Genomic DNA, 27,360 nt, shown 5'->3' on the forward strand with positions numbered 1-27,360 from the left:
GACGGGGTAACGCGTAATTCCCCGCCCTGGGTAGACATGTAAGGCACGCGCGTACCCCCTGGTAAAGGCCAGGCCCGGGGAGGGGTGATTGCCTGAGCTGATACCTTCTGACCATGCCGGTTGGTCCCTCCGTCTGTTTCTCGGGAGGTGTGACCTGAGGTGTAAACATTCACCGAAGGCGAGAGTGCCCTTTGAGAGGGTCCCCACAAGGAAGGAGCGCGCCATCGGAGACGCTGGCAATCATGGGGGATTCCTCCGCAATGGATTTCACTCCATCTCTCTCGGCTTCTGCCCAAAAACGGAAACGTGACCAGCCACCTGTGACAAAAGTACTACCGCCTGCCCCACAGTTCCTCGTCGTTTCTCGATCTGAGGACGGAAAGGATTTTTCCTCTGTCAACCCTTTCGTTATCCAGAAGGGCGTAGATGCCATAGCTGGATCTGTCAAATCTTGTACCAGGTTGCGTAACGGTACCTTATTACTAGAAACTGAGAGTGCCTTTCAGGCACAAAAACTGCTTCGGGCCACACTCCTGGACACGTTCCCTGTCCGGGTGGAGGCCCACCGAACTTTGAATTCGTCTCGTGGTGTAGTCTATACTAGCTCTCTCGACGGATTGACTGACGAGGAGATTCAATCTTGCCTCGCTGAGCAGGGCGTGACGGCTGTCCATAGGGTCATGAAAAAGGTCAACAATGACCTTGTACCGACCCGGACACTTTTCTTGACCTTCGATAGTGTTAAGCTGCCATCGCGCATCAAGGCGGGCTACGAGGTTATTTCTGTTCGCCCCTATGTCCCGACACCTACGCGCTGCTACCAGTGTCAGCGTTTCAATCACACTCGACAATCTTGTTCCAATGCGGCTAAATGTGTCACTTGTGGCAGGGATGCCCATGAAGGTGACTGTCCACCCCCGTCTCCTCGTTGTGTGAACTGTCAGGGTGACCATGCCGCATCCTCACGCGACTGTCCTGTCTATAAGGAAGAACGCTGTATCCAAGAAATTCGGGTCAAAGAGAAAGTGTCCACCTCGGCTGCTCGCAAGCTATTGGCTAGTAGGAAGCCCACGCTGCTCCCAGCGGGGAAATACAGTACTGTCCTCGCCTCTCCTCGGACTACCCGGGAGGTGGCAACCCAGACATGCGATCTGACCTTCAGCACCACGGTCGTCCGTTCGGCCAGTGCTAAGATCGCGCGGTCGACGTCTCCTCTTCCTCCCATCACCCCACAGACACCAGCCCCTTCATCAGCTTCTGCTAAGACGAAGACCCAGAAGTCTGATGCACGGGCCTTCAAGAAGGAACCATCCCGTGCAGACTTCCTACGTACCTCGACCTCCCAGCCTTCGACCGGTACTTCCACCAAACGTCCTTCCAAGAAGGCTCATAGGAAGCACAGTTCTCCTTCTCCGCCACGGCGCATTTCTTCTCCTGCGCCACCCAGCGGTTGCCGCCCCAGGCCGTCATCCGTTTCGCCTGGCCGCACCGCTGGTAGCCGAACATCTGGCCGTTCACCGGCGGAGGAAGCTCCCCCTCCCGGCCATCCTCCCAAGATGGCCGATGAACCTATAGACCCAATGGATGATGACTGTTCGCCTACTGATAGCGGCGGCAGTGCTCGCTCGAAGCCAGGCCCTCAGCGGCCTTCGAGGTGACCCCTTCTTTCATCTTCCTTTGCTTACGATGGCACTTATTCACTGGAATATTCGCAGCATTCGCTCCAACCGAGAGGACTTGAAGTTGCTGCTCCGCTTGCACTGTCCGCTCGTCGTAGCCCTCCAGGAAACGAAGCTACGCCCATGCGATCAAATTGCCTTGGCACACTACACCTCTGTGCGTTTTGACCTACCCCCTGTGGTAGGTATCCCAGCTCATGGAGGGGTTATGTTGGTGGTCCAGGATGATATTTACTACGATCCCATCCCGTTGCACACCGGCCTGCAGGCAGTTGCCATCCGCATTACTCTCCCCACTTTTACATTTTCCATTTGTACCGTTTACACTCCATCGTCATCTGCCGTTACCAGGGCAGACATGATGCAACTTATTTCTCAGCTACCTGCACCATTTTTGTTAACTGGAGACTTCAATGCCCACCATCCCCTTTGGGGCTCTCCAGCATCCTGCCCGAGGGGTTCCCTGTTAGCAGACCTTTTCAACCAGCTCACTCTTGTCAGCCTCAATACTGGCGCCCCTACTTTTCTTTAGGACACATCTCACACCTATTCCCATTTAGACCTCTCTATATGTGCTCCCCAACTTGCACGCCGGTTTGAGTGGTATGCCCTTTCTGATACATATTCGAGCGACCACTTCCCGTTTGTTATCCATCTCCTGCAGCATACCCCCTCTCCGTGCTCCTCTAGTTGGACCATCTCCAAGGCAGACTGGGGGCTCTTCTCTTCCAGGGCGACCTTTCAGGATCAAACCTTCACAAGCTGCGATCGTCAGGTCGCACACCCCACGGAAGTCATTCTCGCTGCTGCTGAATATTCCATCACTCACCCTACTTCTTCTTCACGTCGCGTACCGGTCCCCTTGTGGACCGCAGCATGTAGAGACGCTTTACGTGCTCGTCGACGTGCTTTACGCACCTTTAAACGCCACCCTACAGTGGCGAATTGTATCAATTATAAACGATTACGTGCTCAGTGTCGTATTATTAAAGAAAGCAAGAAAGCCAGCTGGGCTGCTTTCACAAGCACCTTCAACAGTTTTACTCCTTCTTCTGTTGTCTAGGGTAGCCTGCGCCGGCTATCTGGCGCTAAGGTCCACTCACCAGTTTCTGGCTTGACGGTCGCGAATGACGTCCTTGTGGCCCCTGAGGATGTCTCCAATGCCTTCGGCCGCTTTTTCGCAGAGGTTTCGAGCTCCGCTCATTACCACCCTGCCTTCCTCTCCCGCAAACAGGCAGAGGAGGCTAGGCCACCTAACTTCCGCTCCTCGAATCGTGAAAGTTATAATGCCCCATTCACCATGCGGGAACTCGAAAACGCACTTGGCCGATCACGGTCCTCCGCTCCAGGGCCTGATTCTATTCAGATGCTGAAGAACCTTTCTCCTGCGGGTAAAGGTTTTCTTCTCCGTACATACAATCGCATCTGGATTGAGGGACATGTTGCCGCATGCTGGCGCGAGTCTATTGTTGTCCCGATTCCTAAGCCGGGGAAGGACAAGCACTTGCCTTCCAATTATCGACCCATCTCGCTTACCAGCTGTGTCTGTAAAGTGATGGAGCGAATGGTTAACTCTCGATTGGTTTGGCTGCTCGAGTCTCGACGCCTACTTACCAATGTACAATGTGGATTTCGTAGGCGCCGCTCTGCTGTTGACCATCTGGTTACCTTGTCGACCTTCATTATGAATAACTTCTTGCGGAAGCGCCCGACCGCGGCTGTGTTCTTTGATTTGGAAAAGGCTTAAGACACCTGTTGGAGGGAGGGCATTCTCCGCACCATGTATACATGGGGCCTTCGCGGTCGCCTCCCTCTTTTTATTCGTTCTTTTTTAATGGATCGACAGTTCAGGGTACATGTGGGTTCTGTCCTGTCAGACACCTTTCGCCAGGAGAATGGGGTGCCACAGGGCTCAGTTTTGAGCGTCGCTCTCTTCGCCATCGCGATCAATCCAATAATGGATTGCCTCCCAGCTGATGTATCAGGCTCCCTTTTCGTGGACGATTTTACCATCTATTGCAGCGCGCAGTGTACACGTGTCCTGGAGCGCTGTCTTCAGCGTTCTCTTGACCGTCTTTACTCCTGGAGTGTCGCCAATGGCTTCCGTTTTTCTGCCGAGAAGACGGTCTGTATTAACTTCTGGCGCTACAAAGAGTTTCTCCCACCGTCCTTACGACTCGGTCCCGTTGCTCTCCCAATCGTGGAGACAACCAAATTTTTAGGCCTTACATTTGACAGGAAACTTAGCTGGTCTCCACATGTGTCATATTTGGCCGCCCGTTGTACCCGTTCTTTAAATGTCCTCCGTGTTCTCAGTGGTCTGTCGTGGGGAGCGGATCGAACCGTCCTACTTCTGTCTATATCGGTCGATCGTCCGCTCCAAGCTGGATTATGGGAGCTTCGTATACTCCTCTGCACGGCCATCCATCTTACGCCGCCTCAACTCCATACAACATCGGGGTTTACGACTTGCGATCGGAGCATTTTATACTAGTCCCGTAGAGAGTCTTCATGCTGACGCTGGCGAATTGCCGCTCACCTACCGGCGCGATATACTGCTTTGTCGGTATGCCTGTCGGCTACTGTCAATGCCCGACCATCCGTCTTATCGTTCCTTTTTTGATGACTCTCTCGACCGTCAATACGGGTTGTATGTCTCTGCCCTGCTACCCCCTGGAGTTCGCTTTCGTCGCCTCCTTCAACACCTTGATTTTTCACTCCCTGCAACCTTTCGAGTGGGCGAGAGCCACACGCCACCTTGGCTCCAGGCTCAGGTTCGCGTCCACTTTGACCTCTGCTCGCTCCCGAAGGAGGTTACCCCCGGTTCAGTCTACCACTCCCGTTTCGTCGAACTTCGTTCGAAGTTCATTAATATGACCTTCATTTATACAGATGGCTCTAAGACCAATGACGGGGTCGGGTGTTCTTTTATTGTCGGGGCACAAAGTTTCAAATACCGGCTCCATGGCCATTGTTCGGTCTTCACAGCTGAGCTCTTTGCCCTCTACCAGGCTGTTCTTTACATCTGCCGCCACCGACATTCTGCTTATGTCATCTGCTCCGATTCCCTGAGCGCCATCCAGAGCCTCAGTGATCCGTATCCGGTTCACCCTTTCGTGCACCGGATCCAACGCTCTCTTCGGCAGCTGGTGGACGTCGGTTCTCCGGTTAGCTTTATGTGGGTCCCTGGCCATGTCGGTATCCCTGGGAACGAAGCTGCAGATGCCGCGGCCAAGGCTGCGGTCCTCCAGCCTCGGACAGCTTCTTGTTGTGTCCCTTCGTCAGATTTTAGCAGGGTTATTTGTCGGCGCATTTTATCGCTGTGGCATGCCGATTGGGCTGCACTTACAGACAACAAGCTTCGGGCCTTAAAACCTCTTCCCGTGGCTTGGACGTCGTCCTCACGCCCTTCTCGGCGGGAGGAGGTAGTTTTGGCCCGGTTAAGAATTGGACACTGCCGGTTCAGCCATCGCCATCTGCTGACGGCTGCGCCGGCGCCGTTCTGCCCATGTGGGCAATTGCTGACGGTCCGCCACATTTTAATGACCTGCCCGGATTTTACCGCGCTGCGTCTCGATCTTAACCTGCCATGTACTTTAGATGCCGTTTTAGCGGATGACCCACGAGCAGCTGCTCGTGTTCTTCGTTTTATCAATTTGACAAACCTCACTAAGGACATTTGATGATGCTGTTTTTTAATCCTATGCCTGTCAGTCTGTCTTTTATCGTGTTTTCCCTTTTAGTTGTTGTTTTAAACTTGTGCCTCGCGGTGCATTCTTAACGTCGTCAGGGCGCTAATGACCATTGAAGTTGTGCGCCCTAAAACCACAAAAAAAAAAAAAATTTATCCAACTCTTTGATCCATTGAGGAGTAACAGAAAGTGCAATACAACGACCTAGTGAAAAGAAAGATCAAGAAAGGTGTGCATGCGGAGGATAATGGAAAGACAAAAGGGATCTCTTGTTCCAGAAATGGTAGCAACCACTTCAAGAAAGGGAGCAACCACAAAACCATCCACAATTTTGAAATATAATTACGCAGAATCCGTCATGGACGTATCAGATCAAATAGAATCTAAGTGACTCGACGAAGAGGAGTGAAGTGATACCGCAAGATGACATTCGAGCTCCTAACAAATACGGCAATTTTCAGTACTCCAGCTATGTACAAGGAAGTAACTGCCAAAAATGTGTACATAGCTGAACTTCGAGAGAAAGTTGTACTGTTGATAAACATTTGAAACCTGAAAGATGTGCCAGGAATCATGCAACCCTGTCTTGCAAGAAACTGGCAGCTAGAGAAACAGGTCCACATTGTTACCGATGATACTCTGAACAAATTTGGATGCGCTGAAGACATTAAGACATCAAAGTAAGTCATCACAAACGGTAAGGGTTTCTCTAATGAAACGTTCGTCACACACGCGCTAACGCAACTTACAGGAATGCAGTGTCAGGCAACTGAAGCCACTTGTGTGTGTGTGTGTGTGTGTGTGTGTGTGTGTGTGTGTGTGTGTGTGTGTGTGTGTGTGTGTGTCGTCTACTTTTGACGAAGGCCTTGTTGGCCGAAAGCTTTGTGACATTGTTTTTTGTTGTGCATATCTGCGACTCACCAACTCCGCTATATGGTCAGTAGCAAGGTTCCTTTCCATAATATTGTTACATTCCATCGTGGATTTTCCATTGTTAGATTTTTTTATGTTTCCATTATTCAGACATGTAAAGTATGTTGTTTTATCTGCCGTGAATTTGTACACCAACCTGTTGAGTCATAAATATTCCTCATAGTTTTGCTCTATTCTCCCCAAAAATCTCATTCGTCTGAAATGGTGAAAGGCGTCTCGATTTATTGTTAAAGGTTGTGTTTAATTTCCATACACATGGCCTAGCAGATATGATACTGAAGAAATTAATGTAGCAGGTAATGGCCTAACAACTATACACACATGAAAAAGACCTCGGCGGGTGATTCAGGTCCGACAGTCAAAATGTTAAAAAGCTTATCCAGCGTTAGACACCGATTATTAATTCAACTGTTCCAAAGCTCGAATATCTGGTCACGTTGATGCGATTAACTTATCCGTATATTAAGCTGGAAGAGAACAGCAGTGTTACGGTGATGCCGCCTGGTGGCTGCAGTGTACAGAAGTCGAATGGCGTCGACCTGACCGGCGGTCGGTCATTACTTACCTCAGGTAGCGGACAGCAGTTTGTTTGGAAGGCTAACTTGCGTGTAAATAATTCTTAATATCTCGGCGATCGTCGAATCCGCACAGACGGAGCAGTACTAGGACTGTATCGCTTGCTATCAAAACGTGGCACTGGCAAGGAATGATTCGATACTTGTCAGTACCGTTAGATTTGTTTCGAATTTTGAATTCCCATTAGCGGCCTTATCGAGACCACTTGTAGAGAGCTGGTGTGGTGGTTAGGTTTTGATAACTGTCGGTGTCGTCGCACTACGCAGTGATGGGTCGTGTCCGCCGCACAGAGTTGTTAACATGCTCGAGTCGCTGTTGCGGCTCGGGCGGCAGCGCGCGCACGGCCGGGCTGCCTCGCCGCCGGCCCCGGACGGAGAGAAGCCTTAAAGCCGCGCCGACCCACCTGCCCGGGCACGCGGCACGCGGCAAGCGGCCGCCCAGCCCCCCTCCGAGTCTCTGCAGTTGTCGCGCTGGCCCCCCACCACGACCACCGCCACAGGCGCCACGCCGTTTCGCGGTCATCGTTTTGGGATTGTTGTCTTGAAGGTTTGCCAAGGTGCGGTGGACGTCCCATCCGGTCCCGCCGGACAGTCGGCGCGAGGCTGCACTGGGTGTAGCGCGTGTTGCGTGCGTCGTGCGTCGTGCCGAGCCCGCCATGGCCCTGGGCGGGATGTTCCGCAGGCGCAAGGCCGGACCGCCGGAGCCGGTACGTCTGCTGTCTTCTCTTCTCTGCTCTCCTCTCCTCTCCTGCTGTGCCAGCTGAACCGTGGACTGCGTCGAACCGCACTGCATTTAATTTCCACACGGCTACTCGTCTCAGCCACTGCTAGGACTCTGCCCCGCTGCCCCCCCTCCCCGTCACCATAAACTTGGATGTTTGCAGGCGTTCTCCACTCGACTTACGTAAACACGAATGACTTGTCAGTTGACTACTCGAGACAAATGTGTACTTCAGTGCCCCTGGCGTTTATTGCTGTTGGAGTTCCCGTCTGTGTCAACTAGTCGTTTTCCATTACACGAAATCTGTCTGCTGTGCGGTTTGGCACCTGGACGTTGAAAGTGAGGTTACGAGGGAAAATCGGAAAGTAGTAGCAAAATGTAGGAACGAGAACTGATATCATAGTTAATCACAGAGCAAAATTCGTAGCAGATGCTTGCCGACGGTAGTGTTCCTGGGAACTGAAGGAATACAAGTGTCGTCCAAACATTTCAAAACATGTACCTTTATGTGCTCCCGAAAATTTACACTTCCAAACACACAAGTAATATGTAGAACGCAAGAAAGAGCGCCCTTTTGTTTTTTCCTTTGTATCTCGTTTTCCTGCCAAGTGGCAACTAACATTTTCATTGTCACGTAATTCAGACTTTTCACGGTTGAATGGTTTCTTTAATTAAAATACGTATACCTGTTTACGTCCTTGTTTATGCATAATGTAGCCTTTCCCCGTGTAAAACTTAAAACACTTTTTAACTTTCTGATATTTCGTCTCTTGTGGGACACACTTGGTAGTACAGAATGCCAGGACCTCGTGTAACTTTGTCGGGAAAACAAAACAAAAACACAAAGATTAAGAAGACGCGAAAGCAGAAAATCCTGTTCTATAATAGGAGTGAGCTCGGCCAGAATAGTTAAACTTCCGACGCCCTATGTCATATATTGAAAATGTACAGATGCAATTGAAAAGTAAATGAGAATTGTTTTGTGTCGTATTATAAAAGCACTGCTGCGATTGAAGAATAAATGCAATTTTTTTTAAATTGTGTAAATAGTGTGAAAGTTCTTCGTCTGTTTTTCAAATTGAATGATTTCCGTGGATACGTCAGTGTCGAGGCGTGCCCCCTGCCGCCACACACGGACTGGCTGTACACCCCCTTCATCTCACCTGGCGCCGGCTCATTTCCACTATTGGTGAACTGTGCCCTTATTCATCTCTCAAACAACTCTGTGACAAATGGTCTCTTATTAAATCTCTACTCAAGTTTGTCTTCCCTTTTGCATACTTATCATTTTCGCGTGTTTCTCCTAATCCAGTTTCCATTGTACCCTCTCACAGCCTCTCGAAGACACCTGCGATTAGCCTTCTTTAATTCGGCACTGTCTATTCTGTTAGTCTCGCCTTTTCTTTCAATACTCTTTTTCCGTCGAAATTTTCATTCTTTGCACTTGAAACGTCTTTTACTGTTTCATAAACGCCTATGCCAATGATTACAATTTTGTGTACATGCGTGTATAACGTTAATTTTCTGAGGTATTTACGTAATTGTGTCCTGTTTTATCTCACTGTTCTTGGAGAGATACTCATAATCCTAATGTCTAACTTCCTGCGTTCATGAGTAATCCGAAAGTGATTTAGGACTCTCTTTCCTCCGCAGTTTCTGTGTTACTTGATTAAATACAGTAGTTCGAAAATTTCCTGGCACATCAAAAATACGTACGGAGCGTGACTCGCGTAAGTGCTCTAGCGATTGAGCTATCCCAGCCCCAGTCACTTCTCCTCCCCCCGCCCGGACCACCACCACCACCACGTGGTTTCGCGTCCGGCATTGCCTCATCTGCTGTTCCCAGACAGTGGCGAGATTAGCTAACCTTATGTAAACCGCGCCACAGAATAGTGTGCAAACTAAAAGTGGTCTCTATAGATTGTGCGCGGCGGCAGCCTCAGTGCACAGAAGGAACAGTGATGGCGATTTGAAATTTGCTCTTGAGAACAGAAAAAAGTGTCGTAAAAAAAGTAGCACAAAATTTGTGTTTGTAAGCGTGAAAGTGCACGGCTTTAGGGAGCAACACGAGAAATAAATGTACCCGTTTTTTACTAAATGTTCGACTTGTACGCAATCTTTTGCCACGATATGCCGCCTGGATGGGCGTATGATTGACTTTATATTAGTTTGCCAGGTAAAATGAAATGTGAACCCACAAATAACTGCATACGAATAACTGCTCACGGTCACGACGCAAATTTGTCTCTCAGGTTTTACTTAATTCCCTGGCCGGTACCTCAGGCCGTCCTCACGCGGTGCGTTTTTCTGAATGTCAAATGAAATGCACCTAACGCCTACCTACGTGGCTGGCGCAGACTGAACCGAACTGGTACACCACAGAACATAAGGTGCTGTTCGACGTCATTCGCGACCACGGAATTATCAGACGGCAGTTGATGGCTGTGCGTGGCGCGCAAACCACTCAGATTGATTACGACAGTGGACGCACACAAGTAAATGCGTTATCGCTGTTAAAAGCGCATTTGCTCCCTTGCCCACGTGCTAGCCGTGGTGCTCTGTCTGTAGAATACATGCCTGCGTGATTGTGAAGGAATCAGCGAGTGGCCTAAACGCCAGTCCTGCGGCTCACAGTCCAGGCCCACACGCGCGTTCGCACACTGTACTGAACGGAGAGCCTTACTACACCAGAACAGACTTCTGTAAAAGCCCAGAACATTTTAGGCGCCACGAATAAAAAATATTTGCAGAAATTGGAAAGTGAATTTGCAGCTTTTCATTTCACAGTTCGTCTCTACTACTGCAAACACAGTTTGTTACAATCTTCAACCGCGTCTGTCATTGCGTGACATTTAATTATAAATAAATCTCGAGTGCGCTGGTGCCTTTGCACGACATACTGTCATAACACGAAAGTTGTAATCCGAAAAGCCTTTAACAATCTGTATATCGTTTCCCAACATTTCGTGACCACATATCGTATCAAAAAACGATGCGTTTTTGAGATACACTCGGCATGCTGGTGTTTTGAAACAGCATTTGTATTATTTAAAAAATACGAAATACGGGTTTCACCTGCAAACGACGCACCCCGTATTCCTCCCCTAAGTTGACTTGTGACGTACAAAGCGGTCTCGCATCTTATTGGCCGTGTTCCTCTCCACGGAGCAAAAGTCTGACGTGGCTGCTTCTCCATTTCATGCTGGAGGAATACAGTGGAGCGCGTAACTACCCGTTATCACGCCACACAACACGGTCAGTACCACGATCGCGTCCACACTCTTATTGCTGTGAGGACGGCTTAGGTCTAAATAATGACGAATCTCGTCATCATGATGTGAAACAGGAAAATTCAATGAACACTCTCTGCTGTGCAAAATTAGAAAAAGTTCATAGATTCTCTTTTTCTCTTTTCTACACGATTCCCTTAACTTCACAGAATATTTTCTTTTGCCATAGTGCACGAATTATGAGAATATCAGCTTCAGTACTACTTCTACAGATTATAATCTTCACCAACTTGAAAATTATCGTTCTCGTCTCTCTCTCTCTCTCTCTCTCTCTCTCTCTCTCTCTCTCTCTCCAGAAAGTACAACTACTTAGGTGTGACTGTCGTTCCAGTTGGGATCTTCCTGTTCCGCATTTAACTTAAAACGTAGACGACAGGCATCATTTTCGTCTCTCACTCACTCTTTCTTATAAACAGTGTAACCTAACAATACCTCGGGCACTTAGTACATGTAGTTTAAGTATTCACAAACCTTCATTTTCGGCATAGCAAACAAAAACACTAGGGGAGAGTATGTACATTAAGCAGTAAGAACATAGTTTATTATTTATTTTCACATTTGTAGCCTTAAATGTTTCTTGCCTGATACACAATTTTTCAAATCACACTTCTTTTTTGGGCGTTTATGTAATAACTTTGTTCTTTGGTGTTTAACATTCCACTAGCATGCTGCCATCTGTTTGACCACAGTGGTCCTCTGATTGTCGACAGTAAATTCAAATTACTTCAGAACTCGCATGGCCAAGGGGAATTTAGGTAGCGTTGATGAAACAAACTACTACGTGTAACAGAGCCTATATGGTCTTAAGAGTCAAAACATATCATGAATAGTATACTTGTAATATAAATATTTTTTTCGTGGAATGTACCGTAATATAAATATTTTTTTCGTGGAATGTTCCACCCTGGGGCGTAGATTTTTAGCACAAATACATCTGCCATAACATTCGTGACACCGTATGGAGAAGCAAAACTGAGAGAGAAAAATACTGACCGTTAATTAACTAATTGATGTAACCCACACCTACTCACTGTAGAAAACCACATGTTACGACGTGCATTGGTTACCTGCAAAATGAAAACAGCGTTTTTGTACCAAGCCAGTGATGAGTCAATAGTTAATTTCGTGTGAAATCCTCCTGTAGGTTCAGGGTTGAGAATAGGCCGGACGCATTCCTGCCTGTCATAAGAGGCGACTAAAACGAGTCTCCAACCATTCGGCCTATTAAGTTATGGCCCTCTTTCCGGGTTTGACCTCCACATTTCCAAACTTCTCTGAATTGCAGACTATTTGGAGAACGACACCTTACGTGGTGCACCATATTTCCATCGTGCGATTAGACCTCCTGCACCTCTTATTGTGATGGGTATGCAGCTCCACTTGCAATCAAGCTATTTGGGCAACTTCAGCTTACGGGGAACACCATCGACTTCCGTTGTCCGCTGTCCTCTTTTGGCCCCATGACAATATTTGATTTCTCTGCAACCAATATCCAGCACGGTTGTGGTGGGGTTGTCATGTATCCTTCTGTCATGACAACAGTGTGATCGCACAGCTTCTGGCCAATGCGTATGATATGGATATTATTGCAAGAACAGAGTTAGCTGCTACAGAAAGACATAGGGGACTCGTGGTAGCAGCAACGGAAATGGGACTGGAAGTGAACATCAGTAAAAAAATAGGTGCGAGTAATACGACCAGCCCCAAACAGAATGTTAGAAATTGACCAGGCGCAAATAGAATCTCTCATTTTGCCTGTTTGTGAACAATCGTAACCTCATAGCTTAAGTCCAGAAATCTGTCGACAAGAACGAAGTGACAACCGTATAAAACTTTAATGCGTCCAATGTTAACATACGGCTCGGAAACCTGGGCACTAACTCAGCAGTGTGAAGACCTAAGAGCATCTTTCGAACAAAGGATGTTACGCAAACACTATGGGGTAACAAATTACACGAAGCATGGCGTAGACGATATAATTTTGAGCTTTAGAAAGTATGTAAAAATCTTGAAATCATGAAGTTCATTAAAATAAACTGCCGGAAATGGGTCGGCCATGTTTTTCCAGTGAAACATGAGAATCCAACTAAAATAAATTGCTTAAAAACCCAGTGAGACGAAGAAGGAGGGGAAGACAAAAGACTGAGGTTTTATTGGTGGCAGAGGATTCTAGATGAAAGACGATGGACAGCGACGGATGGAATGATCTCCTAGAACAAGCCAATGCCATCAAGGGGTGAAGAAGAAGAAGAAGAAGAAGAAGAAGAAGAAATGAAGGGTACCAAGGCAAGGGGCAAAATCCAATTTGAAGACCAGATATAAAGAGCCACGACTGCTACGGCGCTGCGAACACTGATGTGGTTATCTACCTTTTGTAATGGTCTGGAATGCTCTACAAAATTTTGAAGATCTGGAACTGAGTAATTTCGCTTCCTGTCTGCATTAAGATAAAATCACAAAACTTGTGCTTATTCACTCCGTTCTCACCCGATGGTACCATCTAATTGTCACTGCGAGCGGGGTTAAATGCTATTCTAATATACATAACAGGGTGAGAGGCGGACGAAACTTTGACAGTATGCTGAAGAAATCAGAGTCCGTTGACCATCTGATAGGTTTTTTTGCGATGCTTTTCGGAAATGAAATCTAGAACTCGGAATATCGACATTTAATGGACATTGATTCATTGAATACAATTACTTCATTGGTATAAGTGTTGAAGGCCAGTCTGTATCCAAGCGCTCTGCTATTTGAGGTCCTCTTAATTTCTGCCACTGCCTGTCCTCGTAGCTTACAATCTCTCGTGGCTGCATTATTTTCCGTTAACTACGGTTCGATTATGGTCAGCAGCTCCGAAATGCGTGTTTCATCGATTCTTAAGTAGCTACGAAAATATCGGCTCCCAGCTGCTCAAGTGTCAGAACGTGAGTGAATTTCTTTTCTTGCGTTGGCCACTTCTTTGCCCACAGCTTTCTGTCGGCAATTTTTGTTTTTTTTTGTGTAAATCCGACCGGGATCTCGTCGAACGTGTGTTCGCGCAGTCAGTAGGCTGCTAGCGCTTACGCGACGCGGGAGTGAGCTGGTAGTGGTAGCCGTTGCACGGCGGCTCGTGCCGGCAGGCGGGAAGGCCGCGACGGTTGCGTGCGTCTCCAGCTAAGCCGGCGGCGCAAGGCCGGCCGGCGGCTGCAGTCTTATTTATACACCGCGCGCCCCGCCGCCCCGCCACAGCTGCGAGCGCCTGCGTCACATCTGCGTGTCGTTCACGTCACACATCGTCCAAGCAGCCGACTCTCAGTGACAGAAAATACCGCGCCAAAATCTGTATTTTCAATTCGAAATACTCATCTCAGGGCTTGTACTCTAGCAATAAAGTGCGTGCCTGGAAATCGAAAGTTTATGACCTTGCGAAGTAATGATTCCGCAAATCAGTGAAAAATTGAGATTAACTTTTCGCAGCTGGAGCTATGTAGGATTCCGTAAATGACATCGTGGTCGCTTTTTGATTGTAAAGCATTTACTTGTGTAATCCAGTACTGCGATTCCGTCGTGTGCCCGTTATCGAGTGGAAATAATCGCGCCTCTGCCAGAGCCCAGACTTGAAAATCATCCAACGTGACGTGTCGACAGCAGCAGCAGCTGGCTGCATCGCATTGTGCGCCCCCGATCACGAGTTCGTGCGCGTATTGCACGCGTCGAATTACTTTGTCAGTATTCTGCGCGTATTCTGCTTCATTTCTGCACGTATCTGTAATATTGTGTGCGGAAAGTGATTCAGCATTTGTTCTTCCGTATAAAAGAGAGCTGATTTTGTCGCACAGTGTCCCGTGAACGTGTTCGTACCCACCTCACCGTGTGTGAACTGCTAGATTTGTATGCATTGTGAGTACACTGGGCGCGTTCTACTTAAATCACTGTAGTACTGTAATTCTCCCATTCCAATGAAAATTTGAAACCAAATAATATCCCTACGTTTTCATTATTGGATCTGCTGTATATCTACAGTTAACTACATGCTGTAGCGGTAAGTACGGTGTGGAACTACGTTCACACGATATTACACAATCTCATCTCCAAATATCCACTTCGGTGTAGAATATTTTTGCTGCGTAATAATACCTTGCAAACCACCAAGTTTGTACCAATTGGTACTTTATCACGAATACGACTAAGCATACCCAGTGGCAATACAGTTCAAAGTAGAAATACATTACCATTCCGTGAAAACATGTAACGAAATTGAATACAGATTCTGTGGAAAACTGCTAACGTGCAGCTCTCTATTTAATACGGGACAGTACGGAAAACCGATGCGAACTAAAATAAAGTAGAATACCAACAATATACTTACAACGGATTTAAATCGTGTAGTTCACTTAAGAATTCTTAGGCAGGAACAGATGTCCACAGAAGACTATGCTACAAAACCAACTTTTGCTTTATATGAAACAAAAAAATTTGTGGAATCATTTACTCCACACAATATTACAGGTACGAGCAAAAATAAAGCATAACACACACGCCGGCCGCGGTGGTCTAGCGGTTCTAGGCGCTCAGTCCAGAACCGCGCGACTGCTACGGTCGCAGGTTCGAATCCTGCCTCAATATCTGCTGTCACCGGCTTGCGAGATGACGTGAAATGAGCGGTGATTGGCTTACAAAAGCGCATCGCAGCTGGATGTCCATGCTAGGGAAACTAACGTGCTGTGTTAGATGGAATTCGAATTTATTCTTTCGTAATTACGAAAATACGCAACTTATCGTAATACCAACATATGCAGCGTACATGTTGCTGCACATCAAAAATTTTTATAAGAATTTTTTTCAATGTTTCCTTTTCTAAAGTGGCGGCAGGAACTTCTACGCCGATTTATGAAACGTTAACCATTCAAAGGATTGATAAGTTTTGCAGTTCTGTGGGAAAGTATACGGTCACTTAACACGGAAAAAGTGTATTTTCACCTCGGGAAGTGTATATTTTTTAACCGGAAAATCCGGGAAAAATTCGGGAATTATTTCCTTGTCCACGTATAGACACCGTACTTGTAAAATTTCTGAAGTGCCCTGTATTGAGATTTTTCTCTATTTGAGTGGTTTTGTTCTATGATATCCACTGTTTCCTGTATTGGAATGTTTGTGTATGTATTAGTAATGTCGAAAGATAGAAACCTTGGTTTTGGGAGTATTTTTATCTCTGTGATGTTTCTAGCTAATGTTCTAGAATTTTGTTGTATAATTTTTCTTGTATGTGTAAAATTTGTTATTGAGGTTTTTAAAATTTCTTGCTTCGGTACTATGTGGGGTTGTTACATTATCCACTACAGGACGGATAGGAACAAATTATTTGTGTACCTTAGGGTGTCCATGGAGCTGTGATGTTCTGGGGTTCAGTGGTATACGGTACTTGATCTTTTGTCATATTCTGTAAGTGTTGTATGACATGATTTTATGATTTGCTTGGTTTGGGCTACACATTTTTTTTGCGGGGTTTCTATTGATGTTGTGCTACCATTGCTACCAAAGAAGTCTTTAACATTTTCTATGTAGTCATTTTTGTTTATGATGATTAGACCATTGCCTTTATCTGATTTAGTTGCTAGGGCATTGTTATTCGTTAATTTTTCATTAATTTGGCGCAGTGTTTTGTTATCTGAATAGGTATTGTAGCTTTTCCAGATTTTGAGTTCTGTTTCTGTTGTTTGCTTTTTGATAATTTCATTCTGTTGTTTTATAAGTAAGTTTGGGAAGTCTAAACTACTTTTGGAGATGCCGTTAGTCGTTTTTGTACAGTATTGTGGAATCTAGGTTCGATAGTATACTTCAATCATTTATCCAATTTTTGCTCTGTCATTGAAAGTAATTTGTCATGTTGGTTTTTTTATGAAAACCGAAAGGAGAAATTATTTTGTTAGTTTTGGCAATGGGGTATTGTTTTTCCACGAGGTTTTTGATTTTATTTTTGTGTGTAGGTCATATCTGTGGGCTTCTGAATTTGACGTGGTCCCTGATTTTTTTTCTTTTATTATTTCTTGTGGCAGACAGTAATGCATTGCGCGTGCGTAGTGGTGTATCATGTCAGTTGTGTTGACTGCAACGTGATTTCCTATCAGAAAGGTAACAGTTTGTTGTACGTAGTTTACGGAAAGTCATAGAATAAAACAAAGGTAATACGTGTTTCCCCAAGCAAGTGTTACAGTGATATGTACACGTTACCTGGGTACGACGGCTGGCACACGCATTAGGTTTAGGTGCTAGGTGGTGGACGGAGGGGCTGTGGCAGGGCAAACAGATTAGCGACAGACAGATACACGCTTTACTGCTCTGCGATACTCGAGTTGTACAGCAACTCGCTGGATGTACTTGCGGACAGGTACGACTAAGCAGTGGCCTGCCAGCGCTCGCGTTACTGAATACCATGTCCGCGAGACTGTGTGTATTGGGCGGCACACTGACAGTCACACTTGTCCCCAAGCGAAGGGTATAGGCGACTCCGCGTGTAGACTAAGTCTTGCAGGCTGACGTTTACTGTTTACTGTCAACTGTCACTGTGAACTGCAGCCACGGAGCTCGGTACTAGAACTATCGTACGCCAACGACGAACGTGAACCGTCCGTTCCTGCGTGTTGCCGCCGTTCGCCACAACGCGGAGGTCCGTACCACTGGCGGCGGCGCTCGTGGCTGGCGGCGGACTTGAGAGTCGTGTCACGCTCCTCTGGTGTTCCTGGTGTGAGAGACAAACTGAAGAATCGCCTCGGGTTGTTTGTTACCGCCTTGTAAAGCCATCAAATCATCAAAACCATTTGCAAAAGATCTACACTCGTGCTCATAAATTAAGGATAATTGCAGAATGTGGTGCCACACAACACGGCACTACACAAAACTGGCGCTATTAGCGTAGGCACATAGGGAACGCACACGACACAGATCTGTAAGTCCACGGTATTGGTGATAAGTTGAGAAAACCGTCTCGAAACGCATCTGCTACAAAACTCCACTGTTTACTGCGCATGTACCCCGACATCAGTATGGGATACGATCGCCGTGCACACGTACACAGGCCGCACAACGCAGGTAGTCGAGCAGCTGCTGGGGTGTAGCCTCCCATTCTTGCACCAGTGCCTGTCGGAGCCCCTGAAGTGTCGTAGGGGTTTAAAGACGTACAGCGATACGCCGACCGAGAGCTTCCCAGACGAGCTCGATGGCGTTTAGGTCTGGAGAACAGGCAGGTCACTCCATTCGCCTGATATCTTCTGTTTCAAGGTACTCCTCCACGATGGCAGCTCGGTGGGGCCGTTCGTTATCATCCATCAGGAGGAAGGTGGGACCCACTGCACCCCTGAAAAGGCGGACGGACATACTGGTTCAAAATGACGTCCCGATACACCTGACCTGTTACAGTTCCTCTGTCAAAGACATGCAGGGGTGTTCGTGCACCAGTCATAATCCCACCCCACACCCAAACCACGACCTCCATACCGGTCCCTTTCAAGGACATTAAGGGGTTGGTGTCTGGTTCCTGGTTCACGCCAGATGAAAATCCGGCGAAGATCACTGTTCAGACTATACGTGACCTCGTCCGTGAACATAACCTGGGACCACTGTTCCAATGACCATGTACTGTGTTCCTGACACCAGGCTTTACGGGCTCTCCTGTGACCAGGGGTCGGTGCAATGCATCTTGCAGGTCTCTGGGCGAATAAACCATGTCTGTTCGGTGGTCTGTAGACTGCGTGTCTGGCGACGAACTGTTCCAGTGGCTGCGGTAACGTCCCGAGCAAGGCCACCTGCAGTACTCCGTGGCCGTCTGCGGGCACTGATGGTGAGATATCGGTCTTCTTGTGATGTTGTAAAAGCCGGGCATCCCGCACTGTAGCGCCTGCACACGTTTACTTTAGATAACTCTCTGTGGCACACAGAGGGCCCGTGCTACGACCTGCTGTGTTTGACCAGCCTCCAGTCTCCCTAGTATTCTACTCCTCATAACGTCATCAATATGTGTTCTTTGAGCCATTTTCAACACACAGTCACCAGTCACCTTTAGCACGTCTGAAAACAACTGCACACTTACTCGCTGCACCGTACTCTGACGCGCGCGCGCGCGCGCGCGCACACACACACACACACACACACACACACACACACACACACACACACACACCTCTGCGTGTGGTCTGCTGCCAGTGCCACCGTGCGACGACCGCAGGTCTAATGCACCGCATGGTCATACCCCGAGGTGATTTAAACCGGCAAACCGCCCCCCAGAGCGTTGTTTCATAACGTATCAGCATAATCCTTAATTTATGAGCATTAGTGTAAACAATATATGTGTAGAGTGCGAAAAATGGCAATTTACTCTAAAGAATGAAAAGTGTGAAGTCATCCACGTGGGTACTAAAAGAAATCTGCTGAATTTCGTCGTGTCATAGGTAGCCGCGCGATATGAGGCGCCTTTGTCACGGTCCGTGCGGTTCCACCCGTCGGAGGTTCGAGTCCTTCCTCGGACATGTGTGTATGTATTGTCCATAGCGTAAGGTAAAGCTAGATTAAGTAGTGTGTAGGCTTAGGGACCGATGACCTAAGTAGTTCGGTCCCATAATACCTTACTACAAATTTCCATGAGACACGAAAACGCGCCTGGCCAAGGAGCTGCTGACGTGACAGCGTGGAATTCCACGTTGCACTGCACAGCAGAGCTTGAAATAACCTGGCGTGTCAGATTTTTGCCTCGTGGAGAGGAACTCGGGCAGTGAAATGAGACATCGTTCTATGTTACAAGCACAACGTAGCATGGGTACGTATGGCTATTGTATGGAGTCAAGACATCGTATTTTGTGGGTTTTCTATCTCGTAGAAATGTGGTATGCATGTGAGCTGTTTCAAAGCATTAGCGAATTGAAGATCTATCGAAAGTGCGCCGTTTTAGCTACGATTTGTTATAATAAAATGACCTCAAACTACATATAGGAAGGAAAAAACTTGTAGTAGTGTAATGTTTTGGTGGTAAAATTTGTACCGTTTTTATGCTACGGAATAATAATCTATCAAAAGCCCGTCATTCGTATACAGTTCGTATTAAATATCAGATAATGAAATTTGCAGATAGTCTTCAGCCGTTGCAGGGCACATAGGGATGCGCGATTGCCGCGTCAGAGGTGAAGCGGAGTTGATGGCGTTGCGGGCTCAAGAGTTGTGTAGCGCCAGGTAGCTGATTCGCGGCCTCTTTATTGCGCAGTTTTTTCATCTCTTACTTTCTAAGAGATTCTTAGTCATCATGATTCATTTAATTATTCAAAATTATCTCAAAATTTGATGCTGTTCGTTATAAACAATATTTTTTCTGCAATTCTTGTTTCAAAGACCGACGACTGTAAGGTTTCCCCAGTGCCGAGGAATCTTATTGTGGCTACTAGTCTATCTGAAAGTAAACATACGTTACTCGTAAAAGTTTCTGTTGTTATGAAACATCCTGTAGGATATATCTGGATTTATAGACTATCTGATGTGTGTATCTTTCCTGTAAATATCTTTTTCAGCGACCGTAAGCAGCTTCGACAGCAAAAATGTCCTTTCATTCGACTTAAATTAGGAAACCAATCTCGATCTCAAGAAGTGTGATGAAGTATGTTTTTTCAGCGTGTTGGTAGTGAAGGCAACGTAGAGAGTTACGGATATTGTCCGTGCGCAAATTGACATTGGACACTACACCTTAACTATATTCAATTTAAAACCGAAAAGGGGATGAAAATAAAATTGAGTAACTTGTACTACGTGTATCAGATAACAGTATTACGCGCCGTTGCTCTGCCGGCAGTTCGGTGTTACAGACATCGACGAGCACAAAATCTTCTTCGCGGTTTTCTCTGCTCTTCCGGAGCAATAGCTGACAGAATTAACGCGGCTATTTTATGCGCGTCCGGTTTCGCAAAGATGCTGTTTGTTTTGGGAGCCGCAGGGGAGCACCGAGACGGCAAAACCAGTCTAACCAGCTGGTTCCGTGTGCTGGCTGCCGTGAGGTCGAATGTCCGGCCGCGTCAGCGTCGCTGTCCTCCACGTGGCACGAGGCAAGCGACGACGGTCAGGACCGCCGGCTCGCAGAACCAGCTGGTTGAACCGGTTTTGCCGTCTCACCTCTCAGTGCTCTCCCCAGCGGCCGTTGTCGGCTCTGCGGCTTCAAACCACACGGTTCCTTTGCGAAAAATATCCGCGTTAATTCTGTTAGCTATTTTTCCGGAAGAGCGGAGAAGATTTAGGACTCGTCGATGGCTGTAACGGGGGATCGCTAGTGGAGCAACACTTGCAGTATAACGCTGCCGCTGCCGCTGCTCGCTGCTCGCTTTTCCTGCCCAGTACCCAGTACCGCCCCCTGGAGAGCTTCGCGCCTGCTCTCTGCTACTGCTGCTAGACGAGCAGCGCGGCGCCGCGACGACCCGCCCACGTGTCCGTCGGAGCATCTTCACCGTCCGCTTTCACGACTCGTAAAATACCTCATTTAAAATAAGTGGTCAGTACTGTTGTAAATATTTACGCGACAAGGCATACTTCTCGCTGTTTCACAGCATTTTATTTTATTGTGGACGACTTGTTTTATGGTTACAAAGACATTCACCAGTGTAACTGATCGAGAGACGTATTGTACATTTTCTCATGTATCGTGCAAATAAATTCTACAACCACCGAACATATTAAGTTATTGGAAATACTTTGGTACCGTACACTAGAATTCAGTTGACGGATGTAGAGTTTCTTATTAATACAGTATTTCCGAATGTACTACTAAGGTACGTTTGAACTCCACGGCACCTGCTTTGCCTTTGAACTGACCCCGACCTGTCCGACCCGCAGCGGACTCTGAAGCCGGCGACACTCGGCGTTTCGCCGTCGTCGAGTCGTCGTCAGAGCTAAAGTCGCAGAGGAGGAGGAGAAAGCTGGGAGCGGGCTGCCGCCCGGCACGAGCGGGAGGAGTGCGTTAGTGGGCGGCGGTCCTCCTTACCCCTCTGCATCTACATCTACATACACACTCCGCAATCCACCATACGGTGCGTGGCGGAGGGTACCTCGTACCACAACTAGCATCTTCTCTCCCTGTTCCACTCCCAAACAGAGCGAGGGAAAAATGACTGCCAAAATGTCTCTGTACAAGCCCTAATCTCTCTTATCTTATCTTTGTGGTCTTTCCACAAAATATAAGTTGGCGGCAGTAAAATTGTACTACAGTCAGCCTCAAATGCTGGTTCTCTAAATTTCCTCAGTAGCGATTCAGGAAAAGAACGCCTCCTTTCGTCTAGAGACACCCACCCGAGTTCCTGAAGCATTTCCGCAACACTCGCGTGATGATCAAACCTACCAGTAACAAATCTAGCAGCCCGCCTCTGAATTGCTTCTCTGTCCTCCCTCAATCCGCCCTGATGGGGATCCCAAACGCTCGAGCAGTACTCAAGAATAGGTCGTATTAGTGTTTTATAAGCGGTCTCCTTTACAGATGAACCACATCTTCCCAAAATTCTACCAATGAACCGAAGACGACTATCCGCCTTCCCCACAACTGACATTACATGCTTGTCCCACTTCATATCGCTCTGCTATGTTACGCCCAAATATTTAATCGACGTGACTGTATCAAGCGCTACACTACTAACGGAGTATTCAAACGTTACGGGATTCTTTTTCCTTTTCATCTCCATTAATTTACATTTATCTATATCTAGAATTAGCTGCCATTCTTTACACCAATCACAAATCCTGTCCAAGTCATCTTGTATCCCCCTACAGTCACTCAACGACCACACCTTCCCGTACACCACAGCATCACCAGCAAACAGCCGCACATTGCTATCCACCTATCCGGAAGATCATTTATGTAGATAGAAAACAGCGGACCTACCACACTTCCCTGGGGCACTCCAGATGATACCCTCACCTCCGATGACAACGTACTGGGTTCTATTACTTAAGAACTCTTCCGCCCACTAGCATACTTGGGAACCAATCCCATATGCTCGTACCTTAGTTAGGAGTCTGCAGTGGGGCACCGAGTCAAACGCTTTCCGGAAGTCAAGGAATATGGCATCCGTCTGATACCCTTCATCCACGGTTCGCAAGATATCGTGTGAAAAAAGGGCGAGTTGCGTTTCGCGGGAGCGATGCTTTCTAAAGCCGTGCTGATGCATGGACAGCAACTTCTCTGTCTCAAGGAAATTCACTATAGTCGAACTGAGAATATGTTCGAGAATCCTGCAACAAACCGATGTTAAGGATCATCATCATCAGCCAGTTCAATCATTAGATGATGTGGCCTCTTCGAGTCGTGGATTCAGGTAGGCTTTCAGAAGTCTTCTCCAAGTGGGACGGTCTTGGGCAGTTCTCTGCCAGGTGTTACCAGCGATCTTCTCGATGTCTTTGTCCCATCTGTCTGGTGGTCTTCCTCTAGGCCTCCGGTGCTCTCTCGGACTCCACTCCAGTACTAGCTTCGTCCATCTGTTGTCTTTTCTTCTTGCAACGTGGTCAGCCTACTGCCACTTCAAGGAACCTACTCTCTCTAAGATGTCATTAACCTTCGTCACAGACCGGATGTCATCTGCCCTTTTTCCTGTCCTTTCTTGTACAGCCCAGCATTGATCTCTTCACGGCTCTCTGTGCTGTCCTAAGTTTCCCTTTTGTGAATGAGTTCGGTGTTATGTCTCGCAGCCATACGTCATCACAGGAAGAATGCACTGATCAAATACTGCTTTCTTAAGATTTACTGGCATTTTTGATCTGAATACTTTTGAATTCTTCCCAAATGCTTGCCAGCCAAGCTTGGAAAAAAGCGCAGGTGACGCCTGTATATAAGAAGGGTAGAAGGACGGATCCTCAAAATTACAGACCAATATCCTTATCATCTAGTTTAAATGATGTTAAAAATATTGGTCTGTAATTTTGAGGATCCGTCCTTCTACCCTTCTTATATACAGGCGTCACCTGCGCTTTTTTCCAAGCGCCCACTGGACGACGCACGCGACCTCGTGTGTGTGTGTGTGTGTGTGTGTGTGTGTGTGTGTGTGTGTGTGTGTGTGTGTGTGTGTGTGTGTGAGTGAGTGTGTGTGTGTGTGTGTGTGTGTGTGTTCATCGTGGCGGCCGCTGCCGAGGCTCGCCGGCTAGTGGAGCCCCGTCAGCCCTGCACTGTTTCTCGCACAATTGCACAATTTTACAGAAACTATTCGTCGAAAAAATTGGCGTATAACTTTGTGTCAGCTTCGTCGTCAAGTGTAATCATCTCGCTGATGGTAATACTTATCATCGTATGTTGCTGTGAATGAAATTTAGCAAATATATTGAACTTTTCTGTAGACTTTGCAGGTGGTTCCAGTCTCCAATCTCGAGAAAAAGCAATTTATGTAGCACGTACATTTCCGGTAGTGCACGCACGACAGTTAAATGTTCCCGACACCCCTCATACCATAAACCGCTGGGCGTATCGAAACGAGATTTTGGCAAATTATAGCGCACAACGAGAGAGTATTTTCGCATACGGCTAACATAGGGGACGTCGATACAGCCGAAGGTACAGTTTTATTCAGTTCGTTATTCAACACAATATTGAAGAGAGAATTTACTGGTATGCAAATAAATTTAAAATTTCTTCTCTTACGTTACAGAAAACCGACACAATGAAGTTTTCCGTAATATATTGGCAACTCTGGTCGCCTGTTTTATGAAAAGGGAAGTTGCCACTCGGCATACAGCGGAGATGCTGAGTCGCAGATAGGCACAACAAAAAGATCGTCAAAGTACAAGGTTTCAGCCAGTAAGACCTTCGTCGAAAGTAGACCACACACACGAGACTGCAGCCTCTGGCAGTTGCAGCCAATGTGGCTCCAGCTCACTTTGGAAGGCTAGTCGTGAATTAGCAGTTCCAGTGGAGTTTGTCTACTTCGTTATTGTTCGCAGTTGTTAATGCTCTGAAGCCTACAGACTACGGTTTACGTGTCAGGTGTGCAATTGAAATGTTGCTGCATGACGTACATTGTCTGGGTCGTGTCGTTCTCGGTGAGGAAGCTGTCGGGGAACCGGAAAATCCCCACCAAATGGTACAGGTGCAAAGCGGCTCCCCTGAAGTGAATACTTGTTCTGCCATTCTCGGTGAAGCAACTCTCACTTTTGTTCCTTTCCTCGATACACCATAATTACAGTTCTCTCCTCACTTGGAAGAAGCTGAACAACAGAACAATATTTGACAGAAAGATGGTGTTCCGCGTGTCTGACGTAACTCAGTACGCGATTGGTTAAACGACGTTGTACTCGACTGCCGGCCACAAGCGGCCAGATAACTGAGTTCGTTTTGCATGGCCTCCACATTCACAAAAACTGAAAATTTTAAGACTCCAAACCTGTCCAGAGCCCCGTAACACGTTCAGGTTGGGGTACTTACTTAGTAAGGCTAAACATACATATTATAAGAATAACCTACATATTACATGCTACTTTTGCACTAATTTAAATATTTATGTAGGTCAAAAAGCAAGGAATGATGATGCTCGTGGGGAAACTTAGAGTACTCTGCCGCTACTGACAGACCACAGAACAGCAGATTTGTCATGGAAAGCTACTTACAGAACACAGTAAATTAAAATTGAAACAAAATAAATAAAATTGCAACTAAAAATGTAATTCATTGAATTTTATAAAATAACGAAATTGTATACTTGCGTGGCCAGACGTCAACTGACACACAGTCCTCTGGATCTACACTGCGTCGTATTGTGAAATAAGTCGGCAGCAGACCACATACTTGGATCTGTTGCTGCGTTTTTATATTGAGCGGGTGTTATTCTACGATGTGCTTTGGCATCGTACGTATACAACGTTCATCTTTATATTTCCGTGCTAAGTGACTGAGTTATAGTATGTGTGCGCGCGCTATATACATTGCATCAGGTCTTGATGTTAACTTCATCGTATCACCAGCAAACATGTCGATGATCGGCACACTATTGTTGCTGAAGATATTGTCTTGCAATCATCTGTTTTTCAGCTTGCTGCAGTGTTGATCCCACTCCATATAATTGAACTGCACCTCTGTAAACTGCTGGACATTCTCTATTTCCTCTATAACATTGAAGCCTGTCTGGTATTAATCCAACATCAACACCCTTTGATCCATTGGTTGTCAGTTGATAAGTAGTGTTAAACAACGGCAGTCTGTAGAGACTTCGCTGAGGCTCGACTGGTGGTGCAGATGTTGGATGTAGTGGTACGCTGATGACTAGATACAATTCCGCGTCTAACTCCGACACAATCAGGAAACTTGTCTGCGTGCTGACGTACTGGTGCTGGTGATGGAGATTATGGAAACTCGAAGTCCAGAAACAGTTCTCCAAGCTGATTTTGAGTTGACTCCAGCATGTCGGGAGCTGCACCAGGGAGCTCGTCTGCTTGCTGATTATCTCTGCTTCTCGAACATTCTTCCACTCCAAAGAGTTGGAGTTGCATTGGGGGCTGTATCTGCATGATTGCTTGATATCTACTGTTGCTCAGATGTATCAGGCACTGCATCGTATGCATAACAGAACTGTTGAACTGAGGTAGAAATAAAGGAAAACCGTGAAAAATGCATACATACAGATACACACAGCGAATAATAAACATTGAAGGAAAGGACTGATTTAATCCTCACAAGCGAGTGTACGAGTTAGTTTCTACTGCCTGGAGGTGGGAGATCTCTGGTGGCGCTTCGTGGTGGTGGTGATCAGTACTCACGATAGAGTACAAAATACAGTGGTTTCACTTGATGGTTAGTAAGCCTGTACTGAGGGTGAGCGGTGGGGGGTGGTGGTAAATGATCACAGCACCACGGGAATTGGAACACCTATTTTTGGGCTGCATTCACACCTCCGCAGCCATCTTGGGTTCTGACATCATCAAAGATATCATGGATTCTAAACTTAGAATCATGCAGGTTAGTAACTGCGGGGTGATGTCATGGAAATTCTGTGTTTCTGTTCGGTGCTTTTACAATGCTGGAATGTCAGATGACAATAACATGTTAGAAATTCATAGCAGAAACTTCATACTTGATGAGTAGTAAGTCTGGAAGCTACAGCTGAGTAGCGGATAGAAAAATGCTGGAAATCTTAGATGTCCTATGTACAACGTAAAACACTCACTCACTCACTCAATGGTCATACCGGACTCGAGAGTCCATTGCCGCAGCAACGTATTTTCGCCATCTGTGTCCGTGTCTTGGGCTATTTATTTCCATTCTCCTTCAATACCTAGGCTCCTCAAATCAGCCTTCACGTTGTCCTCCCATCTACGCCTCGGTCTCCCCACAGGACGTTTTCCTTGTAACTGCCCTACCAGTACTCTGCGCGCTGCCCTGCCCTCATCCATTCGAGCTACGTGACCCGCCCATCGCAGCCTGCGTGATTTAAAATACTGATTATGTCAGGGCTTGAATAGACTTCGCGAATCTCTTCGTTATGCAGTTTTCGCTAC

General features: G+C 46.9%; 1 protein-coding gene across 3 annotated transcripts in view; it reads left to right on the forward strand.

Annotated features, from left to right (window-relative positions):
* LOC126164076 (serine/threonine-protein phosphatase 2A 56 kDa regulatory subunit gamma isoform) overlaps nucleotides 1-27,360 on the forward strand; it is a 382,345-nt gene that overhangs the window by 72,408 nt on the left and 282,577 nt on the right. The window contains exon 1 of one of the 3 annotated variants that reach the window (XM_049920211.1): nucleotides 7,459-7,586. The exons of the other annotated variants lie outside the window; for them this stretch is intronic. Within the exon in view, the coding sequence (XP_049776168.1) occupies nucleotides 7,536-7,586 (51 nt within the window). The 5' untranslated portion in view covers nucleotides 7,459-7,535. Of the gene's footprint in view, nucleotides 1-7,458; nucleotides 7,587-27,360 lie in introns of those variants that run through there. 3 annotated transcript variants of the gene reach the window in all.

This window comes from Schistocerca cancellata, chromosome 1, assembly GCF_023864275.1.
Source record: "Schistocerca cancellata isolate TAMUIC-IGC-003103 chromosome 1, iqSchCanc2.1, whole genome shotgun sequence".
Lineage (NCBI taxonomy): Eukaryota > Metazoa > Arthropoda > Insecta > Orthoptera > Acrididae > Schistocerca > Schistocerca cancellata.